The sequence below is a fragment of the Balaenoptera physalus genome (genome assembly GCF_965194825.1).
Source record: "Balaenoptera physalus genome assembly, chromosome: 3".
In the NCBI taxonomy this organism is placed as follows: Eukaryota; Metazoa; Chordata; class Mammalia; order Artiodactyla; family Balaenopteridae; genus Balaenoptera; species Balaenoptera physalus.
The window spans coordinates 53,671,456-53,690,007 of NC_138890.1; the positions used below are offsets into that span (position 1 = coordinate 53,671,456).

General features: G+C 46.7%; 1 protein-coding gene across 2 annotated transcripts in view; it reads left to right on the forward strand.

The window, feature by feature from the left end:
* Positions 1-18,552, forward strand: part of DPYSL3 (dihydropyrimidinase like 3) — a 113,321-nt gene that overhangs the window by 78,015 nt on the left and 16,754 nt on the right. For both annotated transcript variants that reach the window (XM_082454177.1, XM_082454178.1), the window contains exons 3-8: positions 2,044-2,228; positions 4,695-4,859; positions 7,141-7,202; positions 8,112-8,192; positions 12,262-12,330; positions 16,846-16,966. In XM_082454177.1, coding sequence (XP_082310303.1) covers positions 2,044-2,228; positions 4,695-4,859; positions 7,141-7,202; positions 8,112-8,192; positions 12,262-12,330; positions 16,846-16,966 — 683 coding nt within the window. The remainder of the gene's footprint in view (positions 1-2,043; positions 2,229-4,694; positions 4,860-7,140; positions 7,203-8,111; positions 8,193-12,261; positions 12,331-16,845; positions 16,967-18,552) is intronic.

An 18,552-nucleotide genomic window follows, 5' to 3' on the forward strand; every position in this document is an offset into this window, starting at 1 on the left:
GAACCACTTGATTGGTTTCAGACTGGGTGTTACACCAGTTGTCAGAATTGGTAGAAGCTTACATACATAGGCACACCCAAGCCAGGCAACTCTTCATGCCCTTGGTTCTCAGTTTCCCGTAGAGGTGAATCAGTGAGGGAGGGAGATGGGAACACACTGGCCAGTATCTGGACTAGAATGGAGTTACAATCAAGGCTGCATTTTTTCCACAGTGTGTTTTGAATTGTGGCGGCTCTGGAATGGCAGAGTGGTGATGTGGTAAGGGTGAACCCTTAGAGATGTCAGGAAGACTTAATTTTAGTTGTAGAACTTAGATTTTGTCAGGCAAGTGGTAGACTTCTTCCTACCCCAGGAGAGTGTCTTTCTTAGCTGGCTATGAACAAAAGCAGAAAGTATTCATGCCACTGGCAGTGGAGTACATGTGTCCCCAAGGTAGGAGAGGACTCATGATAATGTAGAGCCTTAAGAATCATAAGTCTAGGGCTTCCCTGGTGGCGCAGTGGTTTAGAATCCGTCTGCCAATGCAGGGGACACGGGTTCGAGCCCTGGTCCGGGAAGATCCCACATGCCGTGGAGCAACTAAGCCCGTGCGCCACAACTACTGAGCCTGCGCCCTAGAGCCCATGAGCCACAGCTACTGAGCCCGCGTGCCACAACTACTGAAGCCTGTGCGCATAGAGCCCACGCTCTGTAACAAGAGAAGCCACTGCAATGAGAAGCCCGCGCGCCGCAACGAAGAGTAGCCCCCGCTCGCCACAGCTAGAGAAAGCCTGCGAGCAGCAACGAAGACCCAATGCAGCCAAAAATAAAATGAATAAAATAAATTTAGTAAAAAAAAAAAAGAATCATAAGTCTACCTGGAATTAACTGGATGTTTCAATCAAGGACGTGAACTAAGCAACATACATGGTCTATGCGGTTACATTATGCTAGGAGTAGTTGTATTTGACATTTGTCTTGTGTAGTGTGCCCTTGGCATACTTATTGGCTTCCTTCCCACCCCAGTCTCCCCCTCTCTGCCTCCCTGGGATGCTGTGAAGCTTCTTGGGTGAAGCTGTGTCTGGTGGAGGTTGTCATAATCACCTTCCTAGGCTTGAAACTTCTACTGAGATGCTGACCATACAAAAGCAGCTGGTGTAGGCATCTGCATCTTTGGCTTCCTCTTTGAGAATCTGCCATCAGCTGTGATTGACGGATAAACTATCAGGGAAGGACGGAATTGAGAGTGAAGTCTGAGTTGTGAAATGCCCTAGACAGATTCCATTTGTTATTAGGAGCACAGATGAACCCATTTGGAGGATAGCAAAGTTCACACACCTATTCTTTAAAATGATTCTTTACCTCCTTCAGTCTCTCCTAACAGTTCATTATTTTACAGCCATTCGGTCCTTCTGCAAATGTTCTTCCTGACCTTTAAATAAAGAACAAAATGAAAAGGATAATAAAAACACTTATTAAAAAATATTTATTACACACCCTATATTCTAGACATGGTTAAACCACTGGGGTTACAGTACTAAGCCAGGACACACGGTCCTACCAAACTGCATATCAGATTGTTTTGTGTCTATAAAAAACTTGTTTTCTGGATGGACCTAGAGATTACCATACTAAATGAAGTAAGTTAAAGGCAAATATCTTATGATATCACTTGTATGTGGAATCTAAAAAATGATACAAATGAACCTATTTACAAAACAGAAACAAACTCACAGACATAGAAAACGAACTTATGGTTACCAAAGGGGAAAGGGGGGTAGGGATAAATTAGGAATTTGGGGTTAACAGATACACACTACTATATATAAAATAAACAACAGGGTCCTACTGTATAACACAGGGAACTATATTCAATGTCTTGTAATAAAAAAAAATGTTTTCTGTTATGGATACCTGTCTTTGTTTCTAGATTGCTAAACTTGTGAATAACTTGCAAAAGACTACTTTGATAAACATAAGTTACAACATTTCAAATCCTTATAATACTATGTTTATCTTGGAAGTCATTCTTTTAAATTGCTGGTTGTTTCCCTGTCTCACCAGGCAAATTGGAGACAATCTGATTGTCCCTGGAGGGGTGAAGACCATTGAGGCCAATGGGAAAATGGTGACCCCTGGAGGCATCGATGTCCACACTCACTTCCAGATGCCGTACAAGGGAATGACCACAGTGGATGACTTCTTCCAAGGGACCAAGGCTGCCTTAGCCGGGGGCACCACCATGATCAGTAAGTCCCCCGACTTTACACACTTGTGTAAAGCGTGCGAGGGGTCCTAGGGAGTGAGTTTAACTAACATGTTAACTGCAGTGGTCTCTGTTGGTAACTCGTACACTTCCCCTCAATTCAGTTTTTAGACTTTCTGCCTGATGAGACCTCAGAAAAGCTGGTTATAGTGAGGACATTGGCAGCTCCTGTAACCGCATAGAGGACATTCAGGAGGTTCATGACCTTGAAAGCAGCTGTCTTCTCTCTCTGCCTTAGAGCAGGGGCCTGGTATGCCATGGGTGGGGAATCAGCACTTATCATCTCTGGGCCAATCTCTGCGGAAAGGGGACTTAAAAAGTTGTGGATCGTGGGCAAAAAGCGATTTCAGGACTTCCACCTTGGGTCTGAGGCAGCAGGGGCAGAGAGTACAGGCAGAGCAGTGAGAATGGGACTGAGAAGCATCCCAGAGAGAATGATAATGAGACTTGCAGTTCTTGAGAACTTAGGAGGCTTCAATGGTGGTTAGTGTTATTTGGTCTGTGCTGTATTCTGACCAACTCATATCTTTAAGATTGGGCAAGCTGGGGGGTTGTTTCTCTTGTTTTGTTTTGTTTTTCTGGTGACTTTTGCAATTCCAAAGAAACCTAGGGAGTTGAATGCCATTGGATTACTGAGCAGATAGCATTCCAGGGCACTCCTTCCTAAGCCAAAGGAATCCCAATGAACTGGCTCCCGTCCCAGCCCTGGCCCCCAGCTTGGTCGGCAAGAGCACTGTTTACCATGGTATACATCCACTTAAGAACTCAGTACAGCCTGAGCCGTAGACTTATTCACTGTCTTTTGCTTCCTTTCAACGGGAGCAGTAGCAGGGTTCAGCTTCAGCTAGTTGGGTGTGGAAACCCAGGAAAATTGTGTCAGGGCCATAAAAGGTGCAATTCTGGGAGACCAAAGCCTTTCTTCAGCCAAAGGGAGGAAGCCAGCTGACTTCTCGGCAGCTGCCTGCCCACGAAGGCCCTGGTGTGGGTCCAGGCATCAGTAACATAGCTCCATGCCTTTGCTTTCCGATAAGTGCACTTAGGCTGCCTGTGCTAGAAGGCTGAGGAAACGAGTGATCTTGGCCTGGCTTTCTGCCATCTTGCCGAGGAGCTGGACCTATTCAGACTCCTGGACATATGCATTAGGCTTGGGCTTCTGCATTAGGGAAGGAGCTCCACGTGAGAAGAGAGGAAGGCATACAAGAACCACAGAAGTGTACATGTCCTTTGTAGATAATTTAAAAACCCTAGGTATGCAAAAAGAAAAATAACCCCATAAATCTCACTTCACTGTCACAGTTTGGCTATATATTTTTTTCTATTTAACAAAAAGGATTGTAATAAACATACTGTGCTTTAGCCTTCTATTTTCACTAATTAATATGTCATGTATATCTTTTCATTCATTTATTTTTATTCTACCAAATTTTAAATGGACTCCTGACATCCGTTTTCTGAAGGTATCACAATTTATGTATTTAACCAAACTTCCCTATTGTAAGACTTTGTTCCCAGTTTTTCACTTATATAAATATATAAATAGTGGCAAACATCTTGAGAACCCAGATTTTGCATATAGCCATGTTTATTTCCTTAGGGATAATTCTTAGGCACAGGAATAATTGTTGAGGTATGAAAAATGTCGTGGTTTTTGATATACATTTCAAAATTGTTCTTAGGAAAGTTGTACCAATTCATACTTTCTCTCGACTGCCATGGGGAACTATGACAAACTCTAATTTTTGCCTTAACCTCACCGGTGTTATTGGTGTAAATCTTATTCTTTTTAAAAGTATTATCCACCATTGCAGGTACTGCAAGAGTAGGTTTTGGCCTCAAAGAAACCATATTCTTGACAAAAAGTTTGCATGGAAATAATATCTGTGGGCCAAGCGTCAAGTTCACTTAACTAATACCAGGTCTTTCCTATGGCAGTAAGCACGAGGATTCATTCTCTTGTGCCAGACATAACTTTAAAGCCCCTCCTTCTGCCCATAGAAGGGAGTCCAACTTTGAATCGCCAGCAGTGACTCCTGTAATACTGGTAATCATGGCACACAGTAGGCGCTCGTCAATTGATAGCTAATATTTATGGAGCCCTTACGATGTGCCAGGCATCAGGTGAAGCACTTTCCATGCATTTTCCCATTTAATCCCTTAACAAACTTAGAGGGAAGGCAGTGTTACCCCTGTCCCCAAGCCCACTTGGTGCCCATTTTAAGAATGAGAAAATTAAGGTTTAGAGCAGCTAGTAAGTCGCCCAAGATCCCATAGCTAAGTGACAGCTGAATCATCAGCAACCTTGAAACCACCCGGGAACCCTTTCTAAGGTTAATGCTATGCTCAAGAACTAGAGACTTTGCTGTCGTAGCTAAGCGAGCAAAAGCAGACCTGTACAGAGGGGACCAAAGGCTGTGTCGATGAGTCGCCCATGCGGTCCTCTGTTGTTCAGTTGACCACGTGGTGCCCGAGCCCGAGTCCAGCCTGACGGAGGCCTATGAGAAGTGGCGGGAGTGGGCCGACGGCAAGAGCTGCTGTGACTATTCCTTACATGTGGACATTACCCACTGGAGTGACAGCGTCAAGCAGGAGGTGCAGAGCCTTATCAAGGACAAAGGTGAGCCCGGATGTGCCTTCCTCCCTTCCCCCTTGCCTGTACTTCCCATACTGTCCACTCATTTAGTCGCTTCTCCTTGCTGGACCCTGGAACCTTGAGTATGAATGCCAGATGTAGGGGTACCACTATGGACCGGGCACTTTATGCCATCCTACTTATTCCTTACAGGATCCCCACGAGATAGGAATTATTATCCTTACTCTGCAGTTAGAGAACCTGAGGCTTAGAATAAGTAGCCCAAGAGCATAGAATTTGTAAGCAGTAGATCTACCCAAAGCCTGTGCTCTGCACCTCCGTGCAATACTGCCCATTGTACAGAGGAAGAAACTGAGGTCAGGAGAGGTTGACGTCTTACATAAGGTCATACAGCTAGTACATATGAGATTAGGAATGTTTAACCTCTATCATTTTGATTCCAAAGATCCAACCATTACTCTTATATAACAATAGCATCCTCGGAAAAGGCTAAGATATTTCTGGGAGCAAAGCTGTGTTCGTACTCCAGATAGGAGCTTAGGGCCTGAAAGTTGTGTGTGTGTGTGTGTGTGTGTGTGTGTGTGTGTGTGTGTGTGTGTATCTGTGTGTGTCTGTGTCCTCTCTATGAGTCCATGATTTAGGTTCCCATTGACTTAGATTCTTCTGTGTTTACTTCTTTCTGTGTTCTGATGGTCAAGTATTTCACACACGCACCACCCCCTCTACATGCACGCAGACATGTGATGTGCTCCACATCCAAGGGGGGCCTGGAGGACTTAGGAGAGTATGAGGAATGGCCTCTGCCAGTATCCACGGCAAAAGGAAGCAGGCCGGTGCAGAGCAATAGGATAAATGCCGCAAGATGCAGAATATTGTTATAATAGTAACAGTAGTGCTACGATACTAGTACTAATAATATTATAATAATTATTATTATACTAATTTTATAATACTGTTATCAATGAGCAGTCTCGATGCAAAGGCCAGGAGTGCAGTGGAAGGCAGTGTGCTCGGGGTTAGGGGGAGGGGATGACCTCCCAGAGGACGAGCTCTCCTTTGCATCCCCCCCCTCACCCCACAAGCTCTGCCCAGTTCTCACTATCTGATACAGAGGGTGAGATTAACCCCTCCCTTTTTTTGTTTTGGCTGCACAGCGCGGCTTGCGGGATCTTAGTTCCCAAACCAGGGGTCGAACCCACGCCCCCTGCAGTGGAGGCGTGGAGTCTTAACCACTGGACCGCCAGGGAAGTCTCCTTCCTCCCTTCTTTCTGTGTCTCCTTTCACACTGCATCTCAACTAGGTAGAAAAGTGAACGGCTTTAACACCCACTTCCCTTCCGAAGGGCCTGAGTCATACCACGGATGACCCAGAGGCTTGTGGGAAGGGTGTGTTGGGGAAAACTGCCCTGAGTTGCACCATTCTGGGTAGGGAAGGTCCCAGATTACAGTCCACTTTTGGCCTGGAATACTGTGGGCTGACATGGCCCTAATGGTTGGAGAACAAAATTACCCTCCTTTCCTCTAAATGACTCTCTGTCCCCCAGTCCCACCTATTTCTGTAAATTACTCTATTAATAGTGTATTTGGGGGGAGAAATTAAATGGCTCTTTCCTTGTAACGCTGATGACTTAGATATTTAAACCCAAGGTGAACCTTGACTTCTCTGCATTAGCTCTGTTACTTCCCCTAGGACAGGCTCTAGATCTTAGTTCTTTCTCAGACCCAACACCTTGCCTAGGCCTGGTGGAGAGCAGGCGCTCACAGAGAGCGAAATAAACCACTCCCAGGAGATCAACCATGTGCTGGTGCTAAGAGTTCTGCATGTGTTGTCTCTTTTAAAGTTTCCAACCGCCTTATGAAGCAGGATGGTGTTATTTTTCCATTTTACAGATGAGGAAACCGAGGCTCAAGGGGTTAGGTTTTCCAAGCTCGCTGACCCAGCACGTGGTGCCACTCCTAGTGTATGTACACAGCTAGTGTGCTGCAGTGATTCTTGACACTGTATCCTGCCTTGAGCAGTGTCGAGGCTTGTTGGCCCCCTGGGCTGGGAACAGTGGAGGGGGAGGCAGGAAGGAGACGCAGAAGAAGAGACCATTCTGCTATGACATCATAGGAATCATCAATTTTACAGGGTAGAGGAGGAAATAGAAAAATGCTCTCGGAGAATGGGATGCATCTGCTTTGCATTGGGCAGGGGCCTGTGATGCCCTCGGGGCCCGGGGGGTGTCAGAGTGGGAGCACATGACGCAGCAGGGTCGTGATAATGTTGTCTTCCTCCTGTCTTCCCTCCCATCCCTCTCTTGCAGGGGTGAACTCCTTCATGGTTTACATGGCCTATAAGGATTTGTATCAAGTGTCGAACACAGAGGTAATAACCCATCACTGTGTGATTTGGGGTCTCTGCATGGCTTTCCTATGGTTGCCGGTGACCTTGGCTCTTTGCACATGAGTTACTGTGGTCGGTGCGGGAGACTGCTGGGCAAGAGAGCTTCCTGAAGTCCTCGCCGTCCACGCTACATTTTAAATAAGGTAACGGGCAGGGTGCCCGGGGCAAGGCAGACAGGGAGCTAAAATTTCCACTGGCAGCAGCTTTCTCAGAAGGACAAGAGGAAGGGCGTGTCTAAATCTCCCATCTACCAAACAAACTCTACATCCCTCGGGAACTCAGGGGAAGTGTAAGTGCTCAGCCCTGCGGGATTAAGGAGGGCCGTCTGCTCTTTGGGGTAATTGTACCAGCTTGCCTCTGACTCTCTCCCTACGAAATGCATGGGGTGTGCTTGTTTTAGACAAATCTCAGCTTCTCAGAAGAAATACAGAAAATGAATTCCCATACCACCTGGCAAGGAGATGAAGGGTGGTCTGCCTTGAGGGGCTAAGAGATAGAGGTTTCAGCTTTTGAGTTAGCTTCTGGCCAGGCTGCAGTGCCTTTCAGGAGTGTTAAGAAGGATTCTGAAGCCCTATCTGAGTTCAGTGGGAAGTAATTCCATTTAAAGTGTGTGCAGGAGGCAGAGTAGGGGGGTTAGTATCACTCTGATAGATGTGTGCCCTGTCTGCCTAGGAGACATGCTGGGTTCCTTATATAGACAGTTTCCTAGAGTTCCTTTGGATTAGCACTCCTCTTTGGTTGTGCGTGTTTTAGTCTGTATTTCTGCCCTAGTCACTTACTTCCTCTAGTTCATCCCATTTATTTTAGCTCTGGCCCTAGTCGTTGGCCCTTGCATGAGATTGCTAAAAGCATTGTGTCTTATGAATGTGACAAGACTCATTTCTGTTTCAGCTGTATGAGATCTTCACCTGTCTGGGAGAGCTGGGAGCCATCGCTCAGGTGCACGCTGAGAATGGGGATATCATTGCCCAGGTAACACAGCGTAGCTCTGTGCAGTGCACTTCCTGCTTGGGCTAGGGTCTGCCTCCCATTTATTTTCTCATTTCTTCGGTGTTGCCAGAGCTCTCAATATGTGCCAGGCACCCTCATAAGTACTCTGCTAAGAACAGAACCTGCCCTCAAGGACCTCACAGTCTAGGAGGAGGAATTATGAGGGCAAATAGACAAGCGAGGGAGAAGGCAGAAGATGCTGGAAAGCAGGGAGCCGTCTGGCCATTCTGGGGAATCAGAAAAGGCATCCTGGCAGAGGAGGTTTTCAAACTGGGCCATTTAGTGGGAGAGCATCGTTGATTCTGTTTTGAAAATGAGTCCAAGGTCCGTGTCATGCTCAGTCCTGAAGAAAAACTCTAAGACAGCATTTTTCAGAAGCTGGAAATCTGATCCAGGACTGCGGAACTCACGGCCTTAGATAATAAAGAATTCGGATCTTGTGGGGATCAGACATGCCACTGATTTCCTAGAAATCATATTGAGAAACCTGAGGAAAGAGTGATGAAAGCAAGGGCCCCAACGCCCAAATTGATCATTTGTAAGGAAGCAGAAAGCACTTCTCTCTCCATCTCCTGGGTTGCTTAATGGGCTAGATGCACAGATGTGTCTTTGCCAGGGTTTTGTTTATCTCAGAAGCGTTCAGGATTGGCTTCCGCTAGGAGGCGGCAGCCAGCAAAGAGTGTCAGCTCTCTTAGTCCATTTGATAACATTAACAGCAAGAAACCATTATTCATTCTTTTAAGAGTATTTCCTGAGTGCTTTGTGCCAGGCACTAGGCTATAGCGGGGAGCCAAAACAGATGCATTCCAGAGCTCTCGAGCACTCGGGCCGTGCATTAGAAGTTGTCCAGGACATGGCGAATGTGGTCGGCAGGGGTGTGGGAGCACATCGAGGCCGGCCCTCATCTCAGACCCGTCAGCTTCTAACAGCAGGTGCCACCTGGGGAGCACTTCCCACCATGTGCCAGGCCCTAGTCAGGGCTCTCGTATGTTCCCATTTAGTCTTCGCCCAAGCCTTTCAAGATGGCGCCCACCGTCCTCCCTGTTTTATAGAGAAGAACACTGGGGCTCTGAAGGATGAGGTCACTGGCCCAGGGATCACAGCCAGCAACTGGGAGAAGGCAATCTTAGCTTCTCAGGGGGTGTGCCTCAGTGAGCATCTTTACCCGGAGATGGTGGAGAAGGGTCCTTCTCCACCAGTTCAGCTGCAGGCTCCCGGAGAGGCAGCGCCCCGGCTCTGCAGGCTGCAGCTGTTAGGATTTCAGACTCTCAGGGCTGTCTCTCTAGTGGAGGAGGTGAGTTAAGCGTGCAGTTTCCACTCCCTTATGACCGAGGAGGTTAATTAGGCCCCTGACAGCCTTCTCCCACATCCCCCGCACACCCAGATAATGAAGTCATTTTCCGAAGAGGCTCCAAATGCCTTGCTCCCATGGGAGGCGTCCTGGTGGTGGTGGGGCTGTCCCTCCTCCCCATTCTCAAGCTTTCAGCGCAGCAGCCAGACGCCCCAGCCCTCCCTCCAGATGCCCGAGCAATCAGACTCCCTGCTTCTTCATCCTAGCCTCTGTGGAGGCAGACGGGCCCCGACTCACAGCCCCTTTCCAGCTTCCTTTTGAGGCTTCTCAGCACAGAAGTGTGTCTGCTTCCGCACCGCCTCCCCGCCTCCGCCCCACCTTGGGAAGATCTGTTCCCGGTCAGGAAAAGAATTAAGGGCGTTTTTCCATTTGGATGAGTTTCGTGTATGTGTTTATTAAATTCAGCTCAAGCTGAAAGATTTTATCACATTGTTTAAATGAAGGCAGCTGCTATACGCGGAGTTTTTGCTACACTTTATGCAAAGTGACTAAAGAGCCCGAAGAAATATTTTCTAAGGGTACCAGCAAGGGACATTTTCAAAAGTTTCAAGCTGGCAGGGCAGTTGGAGAGTACAGCGTCTTTAGCCATTCATCCAACAAATATCTACTGAGTGCCTACTATGTGCCAAACCTTGGAAGGGTGAGGTGAAAAAGACAGGGTCCCTTTCCTCATGGAGCAACCGAAACTGTGACGTAATTACAGCAGCGATCGGTGCCTCTAGGTGCCCATGCCTCCCCCACCCATGTCAGGTGGCATCCATGGGTCTTTACATGTTATTCTTAACCTTCCGGCTGTAGGGACGCCGTGGCTTTGCGAATAGGCCGTCCCAGCGTGGGCAGCGCACTAGAATCACCCGTGGAGCTGAAGGAGCGATCCCTGGGATTCTCCGAGTTCCGGAGATCCAGATTCGGGAGGTCATGGGAGAGCTCAGTCAGGTGTATTATGGAAAAGTCGCCCTGGTGATTGGAATGTGCTCGGAGACCATTGTTCGAGCGAGTTTCATCCTGTGTGTTGTCCCAGCACTTTTGGACCAAATAGGAAGGAGAGTGTCGTGTAAGATGGAAGATGCTTTAGTTGGACACCTCAACCCTTGTGTGACTTCACGAGGCAGTTCAGAGTCAAAAGTCACCAGAGTTTGGAAGAAATTGTATTTAATCTAAGCTTTGATACATGGAACAGGAAGAATGAAAAGTGGAGGTACTTTGCTGGAGGTATCAGCCTCTGACCTTTGGTCCAGTTCTGTCGAGCTAGAGGCAGTGACCATTTTACTTCTCATGGCTGCTGATAGCATATGCACCTTCCTTCCTCCTCCTCTTTAAAAAATTTACGTGAAAAGAAAAAAAGAAAGAACGTGAAAATTTACGTGAAAAGAAAAAAAAAAAGAACGGACTTCCCTGGTGGCACAGTGGTTAAGAATCCGCCTGCCAATGCAGGGGACACGGGTTCGAGCCCTGGTCCGGGAAGATCCCACATGCCGCGGAGCAACTAAGCCCGTGTGCCACAACTACTGAGCCTGCACTCTAGAGCCCGTGAGCCACAACTACTGAGCCTGCGCACCGCAGCAAAGAGTAGCCTGCGCTCGCCACAACTAGAGAAAGCCCGCACGCAGCAACAAAGACCCAACGCTGCCAAAAATAAATTTTAAAAAAACCAACAAAAAAAAGTTCTTCTTTTCCAGGGCAAAGGGATCCCTTCCTTTCTAAGCATCTCAAAGTTTCCAGGTGAGACAAAGCCTCATTCAGCTCACTCCCTCCTTTCATCTCCTGTGTCACCAGCGCGAGGTTCCTAGAAACTGGCCTCAGTGCTCGAGCGTGAATGCCTGCACAACTGCAGGTCTGCTGCTGAGGATTTGTGCCAGTTCCGATTAGCCCAGCCTCCTGCTTCCAGAAGGCTGGCCGGGTCTGAGGAAGTTAGCCATCAGCCATGAGGGGTAGAGAGCTCTGCCACATCCACAACCTAGTTAAATAGAATTTGACCAAAAGCCTAAGTCAGGTAATGATGTTTAGAGGCATGATTTAGTCTGGTGAAATTCTGAATCTGCTTATTATAGCCATACATTTAAAGCATGAGAAAGCCTGAGGGGCTTATTAAAATACAGAATCCTAGAATTTATCTCATATATTCTGATTTGGTAGACCTGGGTAAAGCTAGACATCTGCACTTTTACAAAAGCAACTCAGCAGATTCTGATGCAGGTGGTGGATTTGTTTGAGAAACAGAGCAGGAAACTGTAAGCTCCATGAAGTCAGGGGCCTCAGTGCCGTAATTCAAGTGCTTAACCTGGAGCCTCTCCCGGAGCAGGTACTCAATACATTTTGTTGAATGAATGGGTTTCAAAATGCATGAATGAATAAACAAACGAGTTAAGCCAGTGTCCTTTCAGAGGTGTCTGCATCTGAAAGAAATGAAGAATGAGTGAGCTGGTGTGACTTTTGACTTGTAATGGAGAAAAAACTTGATACTTAGACTGTCCTCCTTTTAATAAAAAAAGCCACCCTTAAAGGCTCTTTTCTTCGTTTAGTTAAGACTCTACCCTGTTTTGCGATTCCAGACGGAGAATTAACAAATTTGTTCAACATCCCCATTTGATTCTTTTTTTTCCCTTGAACACATCTTTAGATTAGAATATACCAGCCTAACTTTTTCAAACCTTGGTTGAGCTCATATAAAAACTCTTCTCTATTCTTTTCTCATTCTAGGAGCAAACCCGCATGTTGGAAATGGGGATAACCGGCCCAGAAGGCCATGTACTGAGCAGACCAGAGGAGGTAATTTTCAGGAGGATGTGGTAGGGGAGAGGGGTGGAGGGAGAGAAGAAGTAGCAATGGAGGCTCTTTTTAGCCTCATCTTCTGGGAGACCCCTGTCATCGCAGCAGCCTGGTTTATGGCCTGCTGCCCATTTTACATTGTAGTGTTTGCGTTCAGCTCCCCCCTCCGTCGGCACACACACATAAGGTGTGTGAGCAAACATCTCTGAAAGGTGGTGGGACTCTGTGAATACCAGACAGAAACTGGAACATTTCTTCCAAAGACCACATCTGACTGACCCAACTCAAGGCCCCTGAGGAAATTAGAAAGGAGTGGAAAGGGAGTGTTTACTTCTGGCCCCGAATCTCTCTAAAGACAATACAAGTCGGAGGGTGTTGCACAGTTACTCAGTAGGAGTGGTAAATATCTAAATCCTTTCTTAATCATGTGAATCTCAGATGTTTCCACTATTCCTTTATTCCATATTCTGAGTCCTGCACAATATCAGCCATATCGACAGGGGGCCGAATGGGTTTGTCATAGACATTATATCTATTGATTTGTGTATGGTGATGAGGACATCCAGGTACGTTTTTCCCACATGTAACATGAATGCTGATTAGCATCAGTGCTTAGGAGCTAAAGAACCAATGAATGGTAACTGCTGGCTGATTCCACATCTCTGGGCTGTCAGCAACTTCAGCTGCTGGCACAGGCCCAGAGCTGGGAATGGGCTGCCCATATGGCTGAGAGCACATTGGCTTTGGGAGATCAGCCTGGGTCTGGCACCTGCAGCAAATTCCAGGCCCTCCATGTCAACAAAGCCAATCCTTTCCTGTTGTATCATCCCAAGCTCCATACTCTACAACAGGTAGAAGAAGGAGCCAGAACCAGAAATCACAGCAGTCCCGTTGGCCATCTCTGTTAGGATCTTTTTAAAAAAGAAAATGTAGCACACATAGAGAAAAGTGTTCCTATCATAAAGGAATGGATTTTCCCAAACTGAACACACTTGTGTAACTAGCACCCAGTTGGAGAAACAGAACATTATTAGCACCCTAGAAACTCCGTTGTGTTTAATGATATTTTTGTTGCCAGTTGAAATAATTTATAATTGTGTGATCAAGGTTACAGCCACAGCCCTCCAGAAAAGTCGGTCTCCTTAATACCAGGTCCCTTCTTTGGAATATTTGCCTATACCCAGTACTATGCTCATTGCATTTAATGGAGATAACGGTTATCCTTGCCCCAGTCTGGGTATTATCGTTACATAAAGAAGCAGGAGCTCAGAGAGATTAAGCCACTGGCCATCACGTTTGAAGGACTGGAAAATTGTTTACCCTGTGTGAGTAGGCCAGGGTGACCAGCACTGTTTGTGAAACTTTTCTTCAATGCTGTTCACTGTGGAGAAGTCCTGGCAAGATCGATTTCTGCAGCAGCAGCCAGGGGATTTCTGAGCAGAGTCTATTTTTGTTCCTTGGTTTGTTTTCCCAACCCCCCCCACCCCACTCTCCTCCCTGTTCCCATCTCCTTTTTAGTAAAAAGCCTCTCAGCTGCAGATCTCGACAACACTGGAAGCCCTTTTGGGTGAAGTTGGAGGGTGATGTAACCTTCCAAAGATAGTCATGTTGTCAAGGTGCTGAAAACCCTGCGGTGCTTGGGGGGTGGGGGGATGAGATCAAAGGGGCCGGGACTGCAGTCGTGGAGGAGCTGGAGTGGTCAGCACAGGCATGAAGAGGAGGCATGGGCGCAGGAGGCGCAGCCCCTCTTCAGTTCAGAGCACACCTAGATAGCATCTGGAGTAATGCTGTTCAGAGAGCTGAAGCCAAGACGGCCACTCTGACGTCTGGGTGCTTCAGGAAGGTGGCCACATTCACCTGTGCTTGGGGCTCCAGGATCTTGATCTCACCACGTGGAACAAAGTGCAGCTTGGGAGGATGCTAGCTGGACCAGCCAACTTCTTAGAGTCTTTCTCCTAAGTCACACCCACCAAGGGCAGTGACTGTTTTGCGTTACACAAACATTGGGCATGGATCTGCAAGCTATTTTTGATATTTTTTAAAGTGTTGGGCTGCATGGCTAACCAGAGTGTCATATCCATCCTAAAAGGAGCTGTTGCTGATTGAAAGGAAAAACGCCAGCGTGTCTGCATTGGGCTGAATTGGACTAATTCGGGCTTTGGGTAGTAACCCAGGCTCTCCCACTGGTCAGAAGCTGTCATCAGCAATACAACCAATAGCCAGCCTTCAAGGAACACTTGCCTTGTTCCAGGATTGAGCTACTTGCCTTACAAGGCTGAGCTCTGTCAATTCTCTCAACAGCCCTGTGTGTCGGGTCCTATTATTATCCCCGCTTTATGGACCAGGAAGCTGAGTCTTTGGGAAGTTGTGTAACATCCCTGAGATCACCTGGCTTCTAAGTGGCAGAACCAGAACACATATCCAGCTCACGAGAGGGGCTGAGCTCTAAGATCCTGCTTTGTTAATAAAATAAGGGAAGATTTATTATTTCTTACTCATTAAATTCAACTGGGTCGGTTAGTGTATCTGAAAACATGAATTCTACATTAGGGTGGGCTGGAGGAAATCAGTGATAAAAGAAATCTTTGTGTTGAGAAGTCTGGGAATTATTAGTGTAAGAAATGCCTGTGGGAACGAACCCATCGCTGACCACCCATTGCTGCAGGAAAGGACTTAATGCCTAGTTGCCTTCACTGGTTATTTATACATATTGGTGTTGGGATTGTGTTTTGCCAGAGATTCTGCCCTGGGCAGACTGGGGAGCAAAGACTTCCATCACATGTGGCCCTTGTGGTAATCACAGGGAGACGAGAGACTAGGCCAAGGGAAAACTCCAGCTACGCTGATGCAGCGCCCTCTCTGGCCAGACAGTGCTCTCGCCCCACCGTCCCCTGCTCCACCCTCCCCATCTCCACTTCTTTTTTTTAATTTTTAATTTTTATTGGAGTATAGTCGATTTCATTACAGCGTATAGAGTTCCCTGTGCTATACAGTAGGTCCTTATTAGTTATCTGTTTTATATGTAATAGTGTGTATATGTCAATCCCAATCTCTCAATTTACCCTCCCCCTCCCCCCACCCCTGGTAACCTTAAATTTGTTTTCTATGTCTGTGACTCTATTTCTGTTTTTAAAGTAAGTTCATTTGTACCATTTTTTTAGATTCCACATTTAAGTGATATCATATGATGTTTGTCTCTCTCTGACTTACTTCACTTATGCTAATTTCTAGGTCCATGATAATCTCTAGCTCCATCCATGTTGCTGCAAATGGCATTATTTCGTTCTTTTTTATGGCTGAGTAATATTCCATTGTGTGTGTGTGTGTGTGTGTGTGTGTGTGTGTGTGTGTGTGTGTGTGTGTACTACATCTTCGTTATCCATTCATCCGTCGATGGACATTTAGGTTGCTTCCATGTCCTGGCTGTTGTGAATAGTGCTGCAATGAACATTGGGGTGCATGTATCTTTCTGAATTATGGTTTTCTCTGGATATATGCCCAGGAGTGGGATTGTTGGATCATATGGTAGCTCTATTTTTAGTTTTTTAAGGAACCTCCATACTGTTCTCCATAGTGGCTGTATCAATTTACATTCCCACCAGCAGTGCAAGAGGGTTCCCTTTTCTCCACACCCTCTCCAGCATTTATTGTTTGTAGGTTTTTTGATGATGGCCATTCTGACCAGTGTGAGGTGATACCTCATTGTAGTTTTGATTTGCATTTCTCTGATAATTAGTGATGTTGAGCATCTTTTCATGTGTCTGTTAACCATCTGTATGTCTTCTTTGGAGAATGTGTATTTAGATCTTCTGCTCATTTTTGATTGGGTTGTTTGCTTTTTTGACATAGAGCTGCATGAGCTGTTTGTATATTTTGGAGATCCCTTGTCAGTCACTTCATTTGCAAATATTTTCTCCCTTTCTGTGGGTTGTCATTTCAATTTGTTTATGGTTTCCTTTGCTGTGCAGAAGCTTTTAAGTTTAATTAGGTCCCATTTTATTATTATTATTTTTTATTTTCATTACTCTAGGAGGTGGATCAAAAAAGATATTGCTGCGATTAATGTCAAAGAGTGTTCTGCCTATGTTTTCCTCTGAAAGTTTCGTAGTGTCCAGCCTTATATTTAGGACTTTAATCCATTTCAAGTTTATTTTTGTGTATGGTGTTAGAGAGTGTTCTAATTTCATTCTTTTACATGGAGCTGTCTAGTCTTCCCAGCACCACTTATTGACGAGACTGTCTTTTCTCCATTGTATATCTTTGACTCCTTTGTTGTAGATTAGTTGACCATAAGTGTGTGAGTTTATTTCTGGGCTGATCTCCACTTCTGAGAAACCCAGTAAAGCAACACAGCTGGGAAGCTGTAGTTCCGAGGTTTGGATCCAGGGCGTCTAACTGCAGATCTTCCAGACTTTTAACCTCTGTGCGGCACTGCATTCTCAGTTTGTAGAGACAGGGGAGTGGCAGTCTAAGAGGTTCGTGCTCCCCTTGACTTCTGGGGACTTTTTTTTGCAGCTGGAAGCTGAGGCTGTGTTCCGTGCCATCACCATCGCCAGCCAAACCAACTGTCCTCTCTACGTCACGAAGGTCATGAGCAAGAGCGCAGCCGACCTCATCTCACAAGCCAGGAAAAAAGGTGATTTGTGCTCTGAAGATCTCATAGCCCCTAACAAGCTGTGTGGCTCCTTTCCCTTGGCTGTCCTGTATAAATGGTGCCTATTTTGCTCATTGCCTTGCTCTCAGGGAAGCCCCTCATCCTTGTTAGCCCATTGGATCCTTTCTGCATCCTGTGTGGATGGCAGGATCCCAGGATTTCTTCTACTTGGCAGATGAGTAAATTGAGGCCCAGGAAGGGTAAGTGGTCTGCCCGAGATGACACAGTTTGAATCAGTTCTTTGGAGAATTGGTGCATCTCTTTTCCTCCCTGTGATCTTTCACTGTCAGTTCATGTTATCTGAACTTTATAAATGGACATATTAATGAAGATTATATTTGGTGCAGCAGTCAAAGACCCTACTCAAATGGACTTAAAACAAGTAAATTATTGGTTGAGGGTGTTTCAGGCATGGCTGGATCAAGGGGTTTAAACACTGATATTAGGGCTCTATCACTGTTATTCCTTTCTGGACTCTGCTTTCCTCTCTTTTCAGTATGAACAATGACAAGAATAAATGCTAAGAGCTGCTCTTGTCCTCCACACTTGGTGGGGGCATGGTGAGGGAGTAGAGAACATCTTTTCCAATAGCTCAAGCAAAAGTCCCCAGGAAGACTGCCATTGCCTTGGCTTGGGTCGTGGGCTCATCTCTGAAGCAATATCTGCTCCGGAGATGGTGTAATTGATTGGCCAGGGTACAGGCCAGTACAGGGAGGAGGTCCCACCCCCTGAGCCACGCAGGGTAGCACAGGTTATTTCAGAGAAGGCGTTGAATGGGTCTCCAAAGGACGTCCAGCGGTGTGGCCTTCATGACCCGGCTCTGTCCCCATGGCCTTCTGACTTCTGCTTCTTTTCTCCATGGCTGTTAACCCGGCTTCCTTTGCTCACCTCGTGCTAAGCTCAAGTTTACCCTCATTTCAAAACTTGCTTTCCTGCTTTCCGTTCTTGTCCTCAGTGACCCACTAATGGGCTCACTTGTGAACAGAGTGTGGTTGAGACACGGGAGCCGTAGGGCTCTGCGTCTGGTTGGGAGGGAGGATTTCCTAGGCCCGGCTGTACGATTGTGACTGCCGTGTGCCAGTGGGACCAAGCTGAATGATTCATCTACCAAACGCAGAACTGGTCTGTAAAACTCCGCATGTGAGTGACTGGGGTGGCTAAAAATGGTCCCAGCTGACTGATGGCCAAGTGTTTGGCTGCCTGGCCTTCTGGCAAAGGGGACCCTTTTCTTACGGGAGGGGAATCTCCCTAATTGCCCCGACAGCCTTTCTAGCTGGCCGATTCTGGGGCACCACCTGCCTTACCCTGCTCACGGGAAGCCTGCTGTTTCCTCGCTCGGCTTTTAAGTGTCTCCATATGATATGGCCTGGCTGGTCCACTGGGTATGAGTCACCAGGACAGAACCAGGAAAGAAGCCCAATGCTGCTTACCCGTTCTTGGAGAAGGGAAAAAAGAAAAAGGAAAAGAAAAGTGCACGGGGACACCTCCACTCCTCTCCCCGTGGCCACCTACCATCCTCACCCTCTCATGCCTCCTGCCGATGGCCACATCCTGCTTGGGACCCATTC